The sequence below is a fragment of the Strix uralensis genome, chromosome 4 (assembly GCF_047716275.1).
Source record: "Strix uralensis isolate ZFMK-TIS-50842 chromosome 4, bStrUra1, whole genome shotgun sequence".
Taxonomy (NCBI): Eukaryota; Metazoa; Chordata; class Aves; order Strigiformes; family Strigidae; genus Strix; species Strix uralensis.
In genome coordinates, this window is record NC_133975.1 from 104,238,470 (window position 1) to 104,258,718 (window position 20,249).

The 20,249-nt window shown below is 36.0% G+C and overlaps 1 protein-coding gene across 2 annotated transcripts in view; it reads left to right on the forward strand.

Annotated features, from left to right (window-relative positions):
- The window catches only part of NPAS3 (neuronal PAS domain protein 3), a 623,184-nt gene that overhangs the window by 547,715 nt on the left and 55,220 nt on the right, over nt 1–20,249 (forward strand). For both annotated transcript variants that reach the window (XM_074868268.1, XM_074868269.1), the window contains exon 6: nt 14,083–14,201. In XM_074868268.1, coding sequence (XP_074724369.1) covers nt 14,083–14,201 — 119 coding nt within the window. The remainder of the gene's footprint in view (nt 1–14,082; nt 14,202–20,249) is intronic.

Sequence of the window (20,249 nt, forward strand, 5' to 3'; positions counted from 1 at the left end):
CACTTTTTTTCTGTGCTACTGATTACTTAGAAACCACTGGAGAATTTTAAACCTGGTGGTGGATGAATAAACAAGTGAAGCATCTCATGCCACAGATCTTTATATGGAAGATAAATTTCTTAGGAACACAGGAATTCATATAATATATGAGTGAACATTGTCTATCTAGCCCACTAGCTTGTCTTTTAGAGTATCTGGTTCCAAATATTTCCAAATCACATGTAAAATCTACAGAATAGTAACTGTACCATGTAAATTGAAGCATGACACTTCATATCTCATGAAAATTTTATTATACATGGTGTAGCATGGTTATTCTTATTAACCTCGTAGATATTTAGTTCTTCTTTTGAAGTTCTTTTATATATATACTGATTGCAAATTGCATAGATTAGATGTTGTGGGGGAAAAAATATTTAGTTTTATCATTTTGTCTTTATCAGCTCAAAATGTGTTTTCCTTTCAATTTATTGGAAATCTTGTGCTTGTATTATCATCTTTGTATCATTCATTATTTTATGTACCTTTTGCACATCACTTCTTATTTATCTGCTCTCAAAGCTAAATATTTATAATCTCATTAATCTCTCTTCAGATGTCCTTCTACTAGAGTTTTTCAGTTTCCATTATTCTCTTTTTTAATAGCAGACAACCAAAACTGAACACAATACTCAGTGTAAAGCTTAGACTATAAATTTACATAATGGCATTGTATATTTTCTTTATTAATTTTAGGTTCATTTTTATGGTGTTCTAACATCTCATTTAAGTTTTTAGTCATAACAGTCTCCATACAAAGCAGATGTTTTCAGTAAGATATTTCCATTTCCTTTTATTGCCTAGTTATAGTTATTTAAAACTCCTCAATATACAGTAGTTTCTTTGAAAGTATGCTACATCTTGCACTTGTGAGCATGAAATTCCATCTCTTGCTCTGTTGTTCAGTTGTCTGCTCTGATTGCTATTTAGGTCCCTCTCATCTTCCTCCTGATCTTCGTTTGACGTAGTAGCTGCATTTTTAAGTCTTTCTACACTAACACTCACTATTCAAGTAAAACATATAGCAGATAGAGAGTCTGCAGATGCTTTCCACTGATTTGCTTAGTTTAGGTGTGCATTTAGCATGAACAGCTAAAATGTTGTAACTGTCCTATAGGAAGAGACTAATAACCCAGATAGGCCAAAACTGAAGACAGATTCCTAAACCTCATTCTTTCCTTCTTTTTCCCAATACTGCATCTGAGGTAGAACACAGGTAACTTCTGTGAAGAGAGAAATTATCTTTTATTTGTTCATAAGGATATGCTGTCCTGTAAATTGTAATGTGAATGGAAATGTCCTAAATATCAGACAATAGAAGAACATACAATGCTGTAAAAGGAGATAAAAACTAGAAGAGAAGAAAAAATGTAACCTGCTGGAAGTTGGTATCAGAGAGGGAAAGCAGGCATTTGTGTAAACCATGAATCCAGGTACAATTCCTGGTTTTAAGGCACAAAGTGAAAAATGTCAATGTAAAAGTATTTTATATACATCTGTAAACAGAAAAGAATATGTAAAGATGGATATATTTATATAGGGACATAAAGTCAAAGGTCAGATCCAGTTTTGCTTAAAATTTACCAGTATTACGGTATGTTTCTCTCTAATTCCATTTCTTTAGTATAAGTCTGTATTTTTTATTGTCTTGGCACTCTAGTAAAGCAACTAACCTTGTTAAAGTATGCAATATTTTTATCTATTGGAAGGAATGCATATGAATATGCTTTTCAAATTTCAAATTGAAATCATCTGCAGTGGTACTCTTCAAGGACAGAAGGGTTAGCTGGCACACAGGTGGGAGAAGAGTTTCTCATTAGGGAAGGTTTGTTACATGGTAACGTATAATTAAGGTAATGGTCACAGCTTGTGTGACAGCAAACACTCTGGCAGTTGTTTGATTGCTGTCTGGGTCAGGAGATCAGCTCTTTCTACAAGATGTATCCACATTAGTGTGTTAGTGAACAGGTTAGAAAGCAAATTACAGCTGCCTTTCTTAGGCATATTACTGTCGAGGCTCATTGTTTTGGTTTTTTACTGTACATCAGCAGTAATATGGCTTCTGAAGACTTCATGTGACAGGTTAGGCATTTTATCCTTTGAGTAAACAGTAATCATGGTGTGAAGAAAGTGGGGCATTGGAGATTTTTCCCATTCTTTGAGAATTCCATTCTTCCTTTTTAGTTTGCTCCAAGGGCTCTTTGGGGATACATATATTAAGCCCTTTAAATAGTTCATAATAAATCTTTGTCTCAGGCTGATTCTGACAGTTTTTTAAAGAGTCTTTTAAGAGAGAATCCTCAATCATTTGTTAATCCATGGGGTGATCTTTAGACTTGGAGGAAAAAGAAACAGTGCAAGCTCCAGGGTTGTGAAAATACAATGTAGAAAAATTTTAACTGAGAAAAATTCAGGAAATACTGTACCATGGAAATTTTGCCAATCATACCGTGTTCTGCCTGTGTCTAAATGATCACTCTCCATCTTAAGCAGTTTGCAAACACTGGAGATAGAAAAATGGGCTAACAAAAAAGGATGAGCAATTATTATTGATGATCTTATTCCTATTATTTTGGTTTTTTGCTTTATTTTGCTCAAAACTTGAATTGAAGGGTCATTAGGGGGAAAAGAAGTCATTGTTCCCATTGTTAAAATAAAGCAAAAACCAGAATTCCTTCTGTTAAGTATTTACCATTCAAGCCTTGTGATAAATCTGCCAAAATACCTGCACTGTGGACTGATTTTTAAAATGCTGTTTCCTGTGTAATATGACAGATTCTGATTGTGTCTGTCAAAAACCTTCTTAACTCCACAATGCAAAATAAATAAATAAAGGGGAAAAAATATAATAAAAGTAAGATGTCCGGTTCATTTGACATTTGTTTCACAAAATAATTTGAGTTGTTTCCTAGGAATAATGCATGGCTGCAGCCCACTGGAACTACTGTTAGGTATTTGTTTTCAGCAGGCTCAGGTCTGTAATTTTTGGAAATACCCGTTCTCAACTCTCTTTGAATTTCAATAGTATAGTGCTTGTCATCATTTTAGGCTTTTTTGTAAATTCTGCATAAGCAAAGAAATCTATAAATGCTAACTTATCTCTGTAAGAACTCTCTCAGTCTATTTTAGGAATATTGTTGCCCTATTTTAATTTAATATGCTACCCTGAGGAGGAAATACTGTAACAAGAAAGCGGTACTAATAAGGTACAAAGCTATAGAAAAACCTGGATAGTTGGGCTTCTTACCCCTTCTGCAGCCAGGAACATGAGTGTTGGAGGTGAAGGCTGCTGCTGGAAGTGTTACCAACCAAGCAGTACATCCCAATAGCATCAGCTCCCTGCCACTCCAGCTGTTCTAGCAAGTTCCACAGCAGCAGCAGGATTAGCAGCCTGCCTGGTTCTGCCTAGCCTTGACTGGGTCATGCAGTTTCTGTATGACAGATGAGAGGGAACAGTTGCACAGTGAATCTTGTGATGATGGAAATGTTAATAGCATTCTGAAATAAATTTGGATGCAGAGTGCTAAGGACATAAGTATTTTCATGTTTAAGTAATAGTTACATTCACGGGATTTTTTATAGTGTTACTTGTTTGGGGCAAGGGATGGGAAAGTCTATATTGCTTTATTTTTTCCATTATTCTTTTTCTTTAAAAATAACAGTGTTAGTCACACTGGTTTTTGACATGGATAAGTAGATTCTATCTGAGTATATGAAATTATATGTTTTCTGACATTTTAAAAGTGTTGCTTCACTGTTTTCTGAACTGTGAAGCTGTGCAGCTAGAAAAAGTAGTTCCTAGGGTACATTAGACCAGGACTTTCTGCACATCCTGCAAAATCTGCAGCGTTTCCCTTTATCCCCCAAAGAATCTATATATTGTCATGATGCTTAGCACTGTACTTCTTGCCACTGTCCAGTAATGAAGTTATCTGTGAGCCAAACATTAAACCCTATGGGGAAAACATTCTTCTCACCAATTACATTCATTTTCCCTCGACAACATGGAGCTTTTAACTCCTCATTTTTTTATTATTTAACCATTCTAAATTAGTTAAAAAGTTGTTTTGTAAAGAAAATTATTTCTTGCCTTCCATACTTCAAAATATTTATAAAATACCAGTTTACATTTGACACACCAATACACATCCAGATAAGGTTCAAACTTGGAAAAGGGAACAGCTTGGTAGGGCCCCCATCACTGAAATCCAAAGAACAGAATGGAAACCTGTTTGCAGTTTTAAGTAGCTGTTCACTGTTAGCAAAGATGTACCCAGATACTTACCATGTTTGGAAAAAATAAGAGGTCAAATAATGCCCCAATCTTACCACCCTTTTTTTGCCATTTTCAGCATGTGAACATGAAGTGGTAGGTCAGATGGTCCTCTGTGTTTATCGCTGCTAAACCAGTAAGCGTTCGCCATTAGTAATGATCAGTCTGTGTTTGTACATGTATGCTTGCTTGGTTTAAACATATGCCCGGTAGCTACGTACTTTTCTAGAAAGGTTATTCAGCAAGGTTACACAATTTGTGCAAAGTGATTTTTTGGCAGGATTCTATACACATTGATATAGCAATCCAGTAGATACTAGCAACCAGTTACTGCCCCTTGGTTAGGCTGCATGGAAGATTCATGTATATAAAATAGTGTATTAAAGTAAACTTACAAAAGCAAAGAGCAATCATTGCAAATGTAATTTTTTCTTCCTCTTTGGGATTCTAATTTTAAAAGCATTAAAGAAGACAGCTGCTCATGCTGTGATATGCGCTAAACAGCCTGAAGGATGGAAAAAAATATATTTGTAGCTCATAATAACTATTGACCTTTCTGATATACAATGTTCTCTGTGTTAGCTATTCTGTTCTATCAACAGTGAAGATTGAACATGACTTTTTAATAGAAAACATGGGGTTTCAAGCTGCTTTCACAAAGGTGTTTATGTATTGTTATTTTGTATTGTAGTACAAAGACTAAGTCCTGATGCCCTTTGTCTGACATCATGTTTGTCATAAAAAAACCCCACTGTTACTGACTGTTTTATATGAGGAATTGGCTCATAACCATTTTATAGTCGTGATAAAAGCATTGCTCCACTAGATCCAGAACACAGGTATTGAAAATAGAATCCCCCAAATATCCCAGCAGCACAAAAGGTATTTTCTGAAGAAATAGATTCCTCAAGTGGCTATATTTACGGGGGTATTCCACTAAGATTTAAAACACTCACTTTTTGCATTCATACTGTTTGTTCCTTGGCATACGCAGGCTGCTGCATAATAGCTTTTGCTGGATGTCATGTGTTCTTAAAGACTATCTTTATGATACTCCGTTTTTTCTCTTGAACTTTCCTACTTCTTAGTTGCTGAGTACAGAAACATCTACTAGCTGCAGCTTGACTTTGACACTTGTGTATGTTTCCCTGGAGTGGGATCATCCACACATCAACTGAGCAGCATGAGGTAACTCTGCTGCTCTTCTTTCCCTCAGGGAAAAGCTACGCCAAAAAGCACCTCCCATTTGGCATATGAAAATCTGGAAAGCAACCTCTTTATTGTGCTTTTTTAAGCCCAAGCAGGCTGGCAATGTTAGGCAACATCAGAAGGGACTTTTTAATGTTTGTTGGGGGAGGGGTTTATGCCATGTGCTGGGAAGGAACTTTAGTAGGCCATTATTGGCAGCTCTGAACCACAGTTATTTTCACAGCTATGCTCTGGAGTGTCAGTTAATGATTCACAAGTTACTAGGCAAGAGCAGAAAACTAGCAGGAGAGAAAAAATACCCTCAGTTGATCCTTCTAGGGCATGAAAGATGGGGAACAGCATCAGCATTTAATGGCAGTTTTGTGCTGAAACAAAATGCTCAAAATTGTTCATAAGAAGTTGCTCAGTAAGGATAATGATCATTTAAGTTGTGGAAACCAGACACATCTCAAAGGAGATTTAGTGTCTAATCCTGTATTCCTCACAGGCCCATAAAGGTCTCAGGGAATTCAGTGAAGTTTTTACCCTCAAAACTAGTCAGGGTCCTTCCTTTTCCTTTGCTCTTTCCTCATTTCCCAGTTTTTTTTCTCCATACCCATTCCCTAACAGGATAGATGTGCTATTACTTATGATCCTGTACTCTTCTAACATCAGGACCTTCCCTAGCCATTGAATGTGTTCTGTTTCAAATTTTATTAAAATTGCTGCAATGCAAGTAAACAGTAGGGAAATGATACCACAGTGCTAATTTTCTTGGGGACTGTCACTGAACTTTGAAAATTTATGAGTGTTGCTGACCTCACGTGAAACCAAGCCAACAGCTCAGGTCAGATTATTTATTCCGTTGCTTAAAATAAATTAACTTTAAGTATAAAAATGTAGAAGGAAGTTTGAGCTTCATATGCAGTATGGTTTATGTACCACTCCACTCACTGGACCATAACAGCTCTTTGCGAGTTGTTCTGGTCTATTGGATGAATGTGGATATATTTGCGAGTGTTTAGATAATGGATTGAAGCCCAGTAGACTGTAACATTTCCAAAGGCTTTTTCAGAGTTAAAGTTTCCTACCATGATTAGTTCTGTTAATAGCAAATCTTTACTATGTTGTTTTCAAACAGGCAGAAAAAGCTCTATATATTTCATAGATCACTGACCTACCAAAATTTGTTGTAAAATCTGTCTTTCAACATTATAGGAGTAACAAAAATCTTATTCATAGCTTCACCCTGGCCACACTTTATTTATAGCTCTATCCTGGCACCTAACTCATTCTATATTTTACCAGATATATAAAGAATTTTGTGGGTAAAGTTTACATGGGAAGTAAATTGCGTATGTTGGGAATTAATAGCTTGATAAGACATGTTCCTAGACTAGGACAAGAAGAAGAAGAAATAGAAGGAGATGTAGAAGAAGAAGAATGGAAACTTTGAGAGGGATTCAATAAAGTAGTACTTCTTAGTCCAATAAAGAGTAGTTCAGATTACTTTGGTTCTGCAAGGGTAATAGAACATTCAAAAATTTCTCTGTATAATAATAGGGAAAGCCTGTCAATGAGTTTGTACTTTAGTTTGTCCTGCATAACTACAGCCAGCACATGGGCCTAGTCTGGATTGAAAAATAAGCAGGGTAAACTAATTATTTGTAACACTACAGGATAACTTTTCAAAACATGGCTTATTTGTCTGCAAGTGCAGTCTCTTCTGTGCCCAAAAATATAGTGTGCACGTAGTAGCGTTTGCACTTGTAAAACCTGCAAACTGAGCATTAACAGTCACAGACAAATATAGTTTGCACATTAAAGTTGTGTTGTTTGTATATGTATGGTAGTTATGTGAAACTATAACTTATTTTGCCAGTAATTGCATGCACAGTCTTGCTTATCCATTGACAAAACAGCATTAAGTTCCTTTAGAGAATTCTGGCTTACTTTTGTCTGTGGTTAATGTTAAGTCTGGTGTATTTTGGGGAATAACACAAGCACATTTCAAAGTCTGGTGTAACCACATAAACAAGACTGAATGTTGGCATGTGCAACCTGCAAACAAAGCTCTAAGCAACAGGCCACACAGAATGCTAAAAATTATAAAATAATAATCAGGAACTTGATCCAAGTCTTTTCATAGTATTCCTACTTACTTAAATGGGATCAGGCTCTAGTGGCTTAAGTTTCCCAAAGATAGGGAACTTGTGCTACTTGATGTGGATCTTCTGGAGGTCCTGTTTGAAACTGCCATTCCTGTACACTTCTCAGACACTGTGGGGCAGCTCACAAGAATGCTGTAGACCTATATGTGGGCAACTGAATTAAGCCTTTGGTCACTTAGAATTACACCTTGAAATGAAGGAACTGTTCTTAAAGCATTTCTAATAGTTTGTCCCATTAAATTTTATATAGTTAAGCATCAGGAGTCAATTTTTAACAAATCAAAAAGTCAGGGTTAGCTATGCAAATTAAAAATATTAACTACACTGTATTGTGGCCAAACAGTTCAAGTCAACAGATCCCTGTATAATATCCAAATTCTTGTAAATCCACAGTGTATAATGCGGATCAGGTATTAAACATGGTCTCATACTTTTCTGCCTGTTGCATCTAAATTCACTCCTAATTCACCGACGACTTTTGCCTGAACGCATGTACTTTTATCACATTAAAAAGATATGCTGTATATATCTCAGTTAGTCTTGTTCTCCCAGTTTCAAACTTCTATGCTCAACAGTGTGCACCATCACATGTGGACCATAGCCCAGTAATTACAGATTTTGATTATAAAACCAATCATATCTCTATATGTAAATATAGATATAATTTTTAAATATTATTTAAAAATATGAAGTAAATATATATGTAAGGCTTCAATGTCAGATTAGTTGTAAAAAATTAAGTGTTTTATATAATGACAACCTATCAGAAACAATCTGAGATGCCAGCCCGTCTTATCAATTGTTAGATCTGGAAAATTTAGAGGAGTGAGAAAGAAAAAAAACAACTAAACAAAACCATTAAAAGAACCAGCTTTCAACAGAAGTCTGATAGGATTTAAAGTTTTAATGCCTTTGAATTTCTAATAGGCTTATAGGTCATGAAAAGTGAATTGTCTTCATCTTGGAGGTAGAATGACAAGAAATAACAGTTTGTTATCTTGTCTGAAAATATTACCTAGCAATAAATTCTTTAGAGGAAGTCATCCTTCTTTCCATTTCTTTTGGAAGAACTGCCCTGAGCCTTCCCCTTTTCAGTAAGGCCTTGGCCAGAACCCAGCGTTATTCCCTCTGTGTAAATGAAAGAAGGGAAATAAGTCACCAGAAGCCTGGGACCCAATTCTTAACTTCTTCAGCTTTTCAGTAAATAACAAACCAGAAACTTTAAGAGTCTTACCAAGTTAGATACAAGTACCATGAATTTCAGCCCCAAATCTGGTTATTCAGGAATTCAAGTTCCTGTTTAGAACTGGGACAGCTTAGAGCAAAAAATATTATTCCTGCAGCTCCTTTTAGAAATAGTATTGCCTTGGAAGGATGGACTAGCCTCTTTTTTGCCACCCACAATGTTAACTAAATAGTTCAGATAGTCCTTTATTTTGCAAGATGCTGAGCACACTAGTGAGACCAAGAGACCACCTATAGAAATTGCTAGCTCTGTGCTTATCAGTTGGTCTCCAGGCAGGCTGCTCGTGTGCATAAATATGCATAAGTGGTTCAACCGAATAGTCCAAGAATCTTCAGCACCTTCCTAGACCAAGCTTTAGCTTCCAGTACTTGCCCATGTTCAGCCTGCAATCAGACTGAACCCACTTCATTTAAAACCATGCATTTGCACAAGTGCTAAGTACAATTTCATAGTAACTTGCACTTAAAATTATCTTAACTTGAAGCTTTTGAATTGTATTTGCTGGGCTAGTAGATAGAAAAATCTGCCTTTTAGCTTATAAAATGATCAAATTTGATTTGTAAACTACTGAGAATGACCTTGGCAACAGCGCTTTTTTGTGAGTCACTTTTCTGATTAAAAACACACTTTAAGAGGCAATAATATGAGAAAAAATAGGACAGTTAACTACTCAAGGTTAAATTTTCCTAGAAAGTCTTTTAATGCCTGGTTACAGGCAATAAACTGCACAGAAGAAATAGAAACATTTACAAAGATGCATCTAGTCCAACTGAAAATGATAGATTTATATTACCTAATTGTTCATCTGAACATAATGCTTCTCAGTTGTCTATGCAAAGAATTACAAGACTTTAAGAAAATGTGGGAAGAGGTTTACAAGTGTAGAAGATAACGTGAGACCTCCCTTACAATTTTGTATGTAGTTTTGTTTTTTTAAGAGCTGTATAGTTAGTGTTTGAGAATGTCTCTTAAAAGCTGTACAGGCAGCTGTTTTCAAGGAAGAGAAATGAAAGCCAGGTGAAAACTTCCTGAAATGCTACCAAATCAAGAATTTCCTGTATGTTAAACGATAAGCCTTTTTTCCACCAACCCCCTCAAACCCCTTGATATTTGTAGCTTCTGGTCCGTCTAAGAATGCATGCAATGGCATGCAAAAATGCATTTTTCTCCTCTCAATTATTTTTAATGCATGTGAGGAAAAAAACCCAGAAGACGGTGAATATTTATTCAGGCTGCTTTGGCATCATTTTGTTATTTAAGACATAAATCAAATTTGGAACTTCTTTTTTCCTGTGGGACAAATTTTTTATCTGAATTTGAATGTGCTTGTGAATCAGTCATAGGGATAGTACTTGTGCTATTGCTCTGTAATAGCAATTATTTGCTTTGTTTCACACTCGTTTGCTCTATAGCATTAAGGTAGTCAGACTGCACACAGATGCACAGTACATCTGCAGATCACTGCAGTATCAGAGCCATGGACCCCAGTCCTCCAAACAGTTATGTGCGTGTTTATCTACCAGTACACATTCCACTAACATCAGAAGAACTCTTCCAGCATGTGAAGTTAAATGGTGCATGACTGGTTTGTGGAGTCTGGGCCCAAGATTATTCCCAAGACAAAGTCCATTGAAGTATCAGAGCTACAAAGCTTGTTCACAAAGAAATGCTTAGAAGGAGATAACTGAATAATTTTGTGAATTGGCTACTAGTTCATGCTATCTTCACGTTTGGCTCCATGGCTCTTAGTTAACATTTTAACATTTATGATACTTTCATACAGGTATAGTGGATTGCAGCTTCCTGCCCTTTGAAATGGACAACACATTCCTTGTGTCCAGAAATCTCATCCTGCGTTAGCAGTTTTGGAAGTGGAAAGAGAAGAGGTTTATTCCTTTAGTAGTATCTGCCAAAGATATTTAAGGACACACAAAGGCGAGTGCTTTCCCAACAGAGTACACAGTCATCTGTTTTGCAAAGACAATCTAGACTTACTTTTTATACTTCTAAGCCTGACAGTGTATAGTGTTTCGTTCACACGCAGTGAGCATTGACTTTTATCATATTATTAGCATTCTAAATTCACAGTTTCAGAGGTTTATAACTCAACAGTAAGTTTAGACTCAGTAAATTCAGCCCAGGAGCACTATTTTTCAGCGTAAAAGATATCTTTTGTTAGTATAGTATCAAGCCAAGCGGACCTTGCTTATTTCAGGCCTTTTTAAAGGTCTTAGATTACAAATTAAAAAAAAAAAAAAATTGCCACAGAGTTTCATTCTGATGTTCCTCAGATTGCTAGCCTCCTTTGACATAATTTGGAAAAAAATTTAAAAGGCTGAGTGATAGGCATTTAAAATCAATTCCTGAGAACTCATAATGGACCATATTTGGTATATTCCTGTGTAAATCTCACTGACGTCGATGGATGTGTTCTGTACACATCCTATTTTTTAAATCCTGCATGCGCAATCACTGTTAGGATTGTTACGGTATCTACCGTGGATGGGTGCAACTCTGAACGCAGATTTGTACTATCAGCTGTAATGGTTCTCTCCTGAGAGAAATTCAGAAAGCTGTTCATAAGCTGTTCTGGACTTTTAGGTAACTAATCCCATCTCACACATACACTCTCAAGTACTTTTTGTTAAAGAAAATCAAACACTTCAGAATACATATTTATATGGCAGCCACTGTTCCAGTCTGTTGGAAAAATTATACACATTTTACAACATTCACTTACAGAGATGTATAGGTTTGTACATATTATGGTAACAGCAAAATAATGTTAAGCTTATGATATAAGGTGATATGGGCTCAGAAAATGTCAATGCCAAGTACACTGTACTATAGGTCAGATGTTTTCCTTTCTTTCATAAAACTGAGTATGAAAGAGAAATTTTAATTTCAATTGCTTGGGAATGGTACATATGTATTACAGCCAGATCATTTTTTGAGTGTGAGATATTGTGTGTTTAATTAACATTACTTCTGTGTGTTTAGGTAATTACCATTAGAACACATGAGGACATATTGTACTTATTGCCTGTGCTAGAGCATAATGTGCTGGACTACAACAGCTACACTTGTTAAGCTGATTTTAGCATTTCTTCACACAGCAGGAAGCACCCATGCTGTGGCTTCTTAATGTACTCTTTAACTACTGCACTGTAGAGTACTGTACAATAAAAATAATAATTAATTATGATCCTCATCTTACCAGTACTGCTACTATCCTGGTGACCCTGGTTGCTGTTTTAGGGTTCCACTATCCTGTACCCTGAATCACATATCTTTCCTTTCAGAGTTTTATTTCTTAGATGATATTGCTGAACAGAGCTGAATTTTTTGAGGACAGGTTTGCTGCATGGATTGTGATGGCTTCACATTCATTCAGGTCTCCAAGGACCAGCACCAATAAATGTGAAAGAGACAACAGCAGAATGGCATACTTTACCATTTCCACCAGGATGAAAAAAAAATACTCTAAATTAAGTCTAACCTTAAATGTATAATCTGTCCTTGGGAGGAAAAAAAAAAAAATGGATATAGCATCTTCAAGCTCTTGGCATCCCTACGAGAAAAAATTGGTTCTAAGGGTCTCTGATCTTGTGTTTTAGTAAAATAGAACTGCACGGCTGACTGACAGTTCTGATCTAAAGCATTTACGTTTAAGTTTTGATCTCTCTGCTTTTGATTAAAACTAATGAGCTCATTTAATTCAAAATGGGAATCTCTGATAAGAGAAATAAGGTTGATGTGATTGGATTAGAGGGGCAAATTAAACTCTTAGAGCAGAAGTTTGTGCTTATATAGTGTATTAAAAAGCTGTTGGCGTATTATGGCGTGTTAGATGATGAGAAAAATTTCATAGTAATTCATATTTAATCAGAAGAAATGAAAGTACTAAATATAACATGGCTCTGCTTTTCCCTCGAGTGATAAAGAGCTGTACATTTAAAATGACATCGAATTCATACTCTCTAAAACAAAAAAATCTTAAGAGAAACACTAAAGAAAGGGGCACTGTTGTCAGTTATTTCATCACAATAGAGCTGAAATGTCACAAACACAAGACAACGTGACCACATTAAATCAAGGGCAATTCGATATAATCCTTAGCTCAGAAACAAGTTTTTGCATTTCTGTTGACTGCATAACAAATGCTTTTTAAATACTTGAATACTTTCTACTAGTAATTTGATCGGTTCTCCAAAACAATAGCAGAATAATTTCAGGATAACTTTTTTATTCAGTGATAATTACTTGCTGAAACTGAAAGTTAATTAATCTCCAATAATGCTTGCTTTTTTTAAAACTGCTCCAGAATTTTCTCATGAAAAACATTTTGGGGAGAGGTTGGAGAGAGCAGTAATAAAGATCATATGAAGACTATCTCAGTGCTGATTAGGGTTGTACCTACTATTTTATCATGGTTTATACTGAGTATTTATTTGCTATTTCAAGTGGTTGCAGTTGAGGGAGTGAGAAGCACAGGTGAGAGCTATAGTTTCAAGCAGGAAATATCTCTTCAGTTGGCCTACAAAGATATTTCATTAGTGACTAATTAGTCACCAATAATTGACAATGATGATGATGACAATAATATGTGTCATTTACTTGAGCATTTTTGCCTTCAGGCTGTTCAGTGCTTTATTGATAAGAATTAACCCTCAGTAATAGGGAAACTAAGGCACTCAAAACCAGCAATGACTCACCCTAGGTATCACTGCAAGTGAGAAGTGAAGACTAGGGAATAAAAGCCTACAGAATTTGCAACTTATTTCAGCAGACAGAATTGCTATCTCAGTGAGACTTTGCCTTTCACAAAATGCTGAAGAACTCCCCAGTTTTTAAAACAATGTAATACCCTAACAAAGTAACTCCAGTCATAACAAAATTGTGCAAGAAAGAGTTAATAAGGCAAATCTCTGTTAAAAATTCTATGGGAAAAATAACTTGAAAATAAGATTTACTGAGTATACATATATTTTACAATTTTTTTTTTGCTAAGTAAACGTTTTCTAAACGAGGTAAATTGATTACAACACTCTTAGCATCCATCAGTCATTTATTTTTAGAGAGTTCAAGGATTGCACCTGAAAAATAGCTTAGAGGGGATGTATAAAATCTAAATTATGTGTATATGTATTTTTTCTATTCCCTAGTTGAATCTACAAGCCCCAGTTTACTAACCACTGACAACACTCTAGAGCGCTCTTTTTTCATCCGAATGAAATCTACACTGACCAAGCGAGGAGTGCACATCAAATCGTCAGGATACAAGGTAAGGGTTGCACTGTAGCATGAAATATTGATATCTTTAAATTATGTTCATTCATGTTCCAGGGACACATTAATAGACAGAGAAAGGAGCTATTTCAGATTTGCATATGTCTCATTTCTTTTGTTAATCATTATTATGATATTTCCAGCCTGAGGTTTGGCTTTGGTACTACACCTCCATTAAATTGATCATTATTATAATAAACATTGATGATAACAGCATGATAGCCTTCAAAAGAGCAACACTTCCAGAGTAAAGGTATATTTTACCAAAGAAGGTGAGTCAGAGTAACATCAGTTTTTTCATAGTGGAAAATTACTGCTCATTTTGTTAGACTGTTAGTCGTCTTTGGGTTATGTCTTTCCCAGAGAGGTAGGATTTCTTCATGCAGACAGTATGCTAGAGCTATTTAATTTCACTGCCATTCTGGCTGAAGGAAACAACAAGCCACAACGAGTACTTTTCCACCATTTTTCTCTCATTGTCTGTCTGAGGGGCATCTGCTGCTGGGGTTCATATTTGCTGGATTTCAGACTCTTTTAAGATATGAAAGTCTCTTGTTCCTTATCAGCAGTAATCTCATTTTTCTTCAGTCATATATTGCTCATAGTGCCTGTAGCTATCAGTGGCTTTACAATATACTAAAACTAGAAGGAATAGCACATTTTTAACACTGTCAACTTGTGGAATGAAACATGTCATCCATTAAGTATTATACAAGATAAAAGAGTCGTGCAAGAAGGTAAGTCTGAGAATGCGTCTATATTAATAGAAGTTGCTTGTCAATGTTCATTTAAAAACTTTCATAAGCATTTTTTTCAGTTTTCAGAAGAAGATTTAGAGGAGCTTTGAAGTAAAATTCCCTGACTGACTTTTCCCCAAAAATTCTCTGTGAATATAGTATTGAGGTAGTCTACCTGAGCAGTAAAAATCAGGTAGAAACATCTTCTTTGCAAGGAAATGACTGAGAGTCCTTCTGTTGGATGGTTTCTGGGTCAAGATGATTAAAGTAATTGCTAATGGAAGTTTAGGTGCAAATCAGTGGTTTCTTAATGAACCACAAGATCTCATCTGCGTACTGCTTAATCGTCAACACCTGAAAGAATGCACTCAGTACTTGTTCATGCTGGCCAGTTTATAAGTCTCAGAAGGTATCAAGACCAGAAAGTGTACTGGTAGTCTCAAGAGGAGGAAGCCGAATGAATGAATGGGCAGGTCATTGAAGTTATACTCATTTTCATGATGAGGCATGGTGCATCCAGGCTAGGTCAAAGTTAGATTGGTAGAGAACCTGCTTTGCTGGATATTTTTGCTGCAATAGTAATGGGGAAAAAATAGATAATTCATCTGTGGATTTTGTAGTCTGACATTTTTTGCCAGATATAAGTGAGAACAAAAGGAAGACATGTGAGTGACTTTGTTGTTCTCTCTTATTGGACTCCTGACAATCTTATGTTAGTTCAGCACCAGAATAGGAGATATCTAGAATGGCCTGGCTTTACAAGGTGGCTTTTTTACTCATTACAATACAGTTTTTGAATGTCAAGTAGACCCTTTACTCAAAAGAAAGACACAGTAATGTCTATTGTATAAATACATTTTCATTTCTCTTAGACCTGCTAATGCCTTATGGAAACACAGAGAACCATAACTGAGATGTTACAGGTAGAGCAGAATGAATTTTGAAAGAGCAGATATAATTTTTAGCCAGCTTTTCCTAGACACAAAGAATGGATAAAGAGTATGATAGTCAACAAAACTGTCTGTAAATAAAACATTTGGGTTTTTTCCAAATTTTTCCATGAAGCATCAGCAAGTCAGCATGAGTAGAATTGCACACAGTGTGCAAGTCCCAGGCAGGTGCAAATATAGAAGTGTAGTTCCTCTGCTTTTTGACATTTTCGAGGATTTTATAACTGACAGTGTTTGGCTGAATTCAGCTGTGTCCAGCCATATGAATTGTACTTTGACAGTTTTTCAGAAACATGGTTATTGGCACTCTGTGTTCTATGGAAGGAGAATTATCCACAGCCTCAGTTAGCCCCAGAAATATTGTGTATTTATTTCAGAAGAGTTGGATCACGTGAATGTCTTTTTAACCAAGCGTTAAGAACTGCTTTGTTTAAACGTCGTTCTCTGTGTATTAGACAAGCATAATAAAACCCAACTGCTATAGTGAATGTCACTCGCACTTTTAGGAGTGTTACCAATTTATTCATTGATATCTAAAAGTCCAGTGCCAGAACAAACTTAAGGCTTCTTGAATTTGTTCAGGTATATATTTTATTAAAATTAAGAAAGATCTGTAAGCCTTATGGATGTACAGCTATACGAAATTATCAAAGGAAAGAATAGTTACATGATATTGTCAAAGGTCATGGGAAGAGCTGGCTAAGTTCTACATCAGAGATCCCTGGAAGACTTCCAGCACTTACTCAGAAAACACTATGCCAGATGGGGTCATGTGCAGTAGAGTTCCTGTGGGAGATCGAGGCAGAGCAGGCTGATTCAGGAGCCACTGTCTCACACCTTCACAGTACAACAGAGCACTGAATTTTCCCTCTGCAAAAAGCAAGAGCTTCTGGCTAACAGCTTCCCTTGAGTTCTTGTGTCATTGTGAGTAGGTAACCCTCTGGAGTCACCATACAAACATTCATCAGGAGCAGTGTGCTGGGAAGTCTGTATCTTATGTGAGTCAGGTTTTAGCTCTGTCAAAAGTATTTAGCTTCCTGTGGATTCAATCCTCCAGCAGTGACAAAATGTTTCATCTCTGTGAAATGGTGGTGTCTTGTTTCAAACTCTTACTGAGGTCAGAGCCACATCTCCATTTTTTCCTTGCTTTGAGGACTGCTGATGAATGTTTTCTTTAGATAGCAAATGATGGAGGTGGTCCATGAGATGCTTAGCCAGTTTCAGAATGAGTGATCCCTGCCTCAGGAAAATCACATAAAATTGAAAACAGTCAGAGAATGAGATTGATTAATCATTCAGGTTGATTTAGTCAGGGCTAATTTTCTGTCAAAAGAAATGTTGGAACAAAAGTCACACTGATAGACTTACACATATGTATACCTCAAAGGGACCCTCTTCTAGACTGTTCTGACATGAGATGAACCTTGTTTATAGTCCCTTCCTGGACTGACTTAATTAGTCCTGAATTATATGTAAAGATGGAGGTAATGGCCTTTTTTCCATTAATTATATTACCTTAGAAGTCTGAAATGGGAAAGTGGTTACACGATTAATCCTCCCTTTCCTTCCCTTTCATTGTTCCTCAGCGCCCTTCTTGAATTGGATTTTCCCATTCTTAATATTCTTAGGTTTAGAGCTTGTAGGAAAAGCGTTTGCATACAGTGCTAGAGAGCTATTCAGTTTTCAGTGAGTAAATCTATAATCTTAAAAAAAAAAAAAGTCACATAAAATGTAGTCAGCTGATAAAACACATTGAAAACAAATAAAACCAAAAAAAATGATAATTCCATTCACTGCAAAACTCAGAATGTATTACCGTTACAGCTGTTGTCTGAGATACATGATGCAGAGACTTACTGTATTTCTCAGCTGAAAATGGTCACATCTTCCTTTTTTCAATTTTTTCATCAGTAAAAGATAGTTTTGTATGTAATTTGGATTTTTGTTGTCTCCATTTTATCTCCTTTTCCATTTGTTTTCCTCCATTTGAAGGTCACAATTCTGTCCACTTAAGTTATCCCACCTTCAATGTTTCTATTGTCTGACTTACTCAGGCATGTGTTAAAGCTAATTTTAATTGAAAACTACTTTGTTCAAGTCCAGTGATACATTTCTTACTCCCTTGTAGTATCCTATTATTGGTTTGTCACATTTACTTTCATGTCAGATTATGCTAGGATTTTCTTTGTTCAAACCTTTAAGGGCTTGATACTGGTCCCTTGAACAAAGCATAATTAATGGGATGAAGTAGTCAAAGCATTAAACATCATCAGAGACAGTGGTTGACAGTAGTTTCCAGTTCATCAGCTCATCAGATGTGTTAGTATATATCCATACATATTGCTCTACTGTTTTATGGAGTAGCCCTCTCATGATAAGCGATTACAGAGTTGGATAAGCCAACATGAGGAGATTCCTTTTTACTATCAGTGTGGCAATCTCTGAATTTGGTATAACCAACGTGTGTTGCCCCATCTCGCAAGAAGCTGGCAATCAACCTTCTTGGTGATCCGTCAGCAGAGTTAAGGGCATGTTAAAAATCCTTCATGCTGTACCTTCCTACTTGGAGTGGTACTTCTTGTCTGCTGTGCTACCTAGATGCCTGCTTTGGCCCATTCAGTGCCAACAAGAAACAGTCTCCATGTCATTAAAACATCAAAGTCATTGAGATCACAAGGCTACTGCAGACTCTTCAGTAACTGGAAGTAAATATATGAGCTATCATTCACTGAGCAAAATCTTACAACCTTAGACTTTTGAGCCTGTATTATTGAGAAAAGAAATATTTACTAGGCCTTGGTGTCTTTGAAAAGTGCCTTGGGATTATGGAAAAGCACATACATATTCTTTGGAGATGAATGAAATGGACTTTGTTTCAGCTATTTGTATATGACTTTCAGGAGTTCTAAAGTCCTTTAATATGGCACAGAAGTGTTAGCACTGGATACAAGCGTAAACCCTGTATTGCTGCTTTACATTATCCCAGCTCTTATCAATGCCAAGAGCAGGTATTTACACATGTTTTTCTCTCTGGTGTTCTTCACGTGCAAGAGAACTGTGGAAAGTAAGCAAGCTTAAACTGACAAAATTGCAATGAAGGAAACAAATTTGCCTTCATTATTTATTAAATCACAGGGGACTGTTAAACCAAACAGCATGATCTGAAGTACTAGTGGACATACCGCATAAAAATAAGTAAATTGCTGTATAAAAAATTTGGTTTAGCAATTTTCATTTAGAAATGTTGATGCTTTGTTGTACAGCTAATGTCTTCATGGAGGATTCAGATTTGGTTAGCTATGCCTCATACATTAGTTGCTGTATATCAAAATATTTTAAATAATATTTAAAATTCCATAAAAGTGTTTTTACAAATCAGTCTTTGCAGTCTACATGAATTCATCTTTTTGTTTTGTGCAATAGTATCTTTCTACCAACTTGTTTAAAATGAAACATTTTCTGAGTCTGTGCTCTCAGATTTTGCACTTAAAATCATAAAGTTAAAATTCTTTGAATGTGGATTTTGAAGATGGAAATCTAAATTTCTTGTTGAAATTTTGTCCATCACAGTTCTATTATCAGCTTTTCTCACACTATTCCTGCCTTTATTCACAGTTTAAAACTAATATTTTTTATTATTTCTTTTTTTAGATGAACTTGAAGAGTTGTAAATCTGAGATTTGTAAATCTCAGTTGTGCACTTGAAGTAAGTGCAGTTTTTGACAGAATTTAGATTTGTTAATCCAAGAGGGCAAGAGAGACAAAAACTCTGTTAGAGAGACAAAGTTATACCATTGCATTTTCTTTGTGATACCATTCTCTTGATTCAGTCCAAAATTGAAATTATTCTTTCCCATCTATGTGATTCACCTGGAATTCAGAAACAAGATGTCACTATTTCAAAATCACTTGAAGGACTCAATATATCATGGGCTGGTTAAGAACACAGCAGAAAACTACCTTCCATTTCAGGGGAACAGGAAGGAGTCAGAGAAGGCAGCTGGTTTTTTGCATAATAGTCTAATGATTAGTACGTTTCTCGGATGGGGGCTATGTTAGAGTCAGATTTAATTCCCTCCTCAGCGTGAGGGAATTCACATATCCCACTTTCCAGCTTGGCCTAAATTCATTTCTCCTATTCTAGTATTTTCCCCCTTGAAATTTTTTCTGTCAAGCATTTTACTCTGTCCCGGAAAGGTATCTTGACCTTTCTCTGTACGAAGAAAGAAAACTGCAGAATTTAGTATTTCATCACATGGCCACTGCCACACCTCCTTAATTGAGTGAAGAAGGAATAAGAAACCAACATCAGGAAGCATTATGTGAAGAGTTTTCTAAATGTCAGCACATGCATTC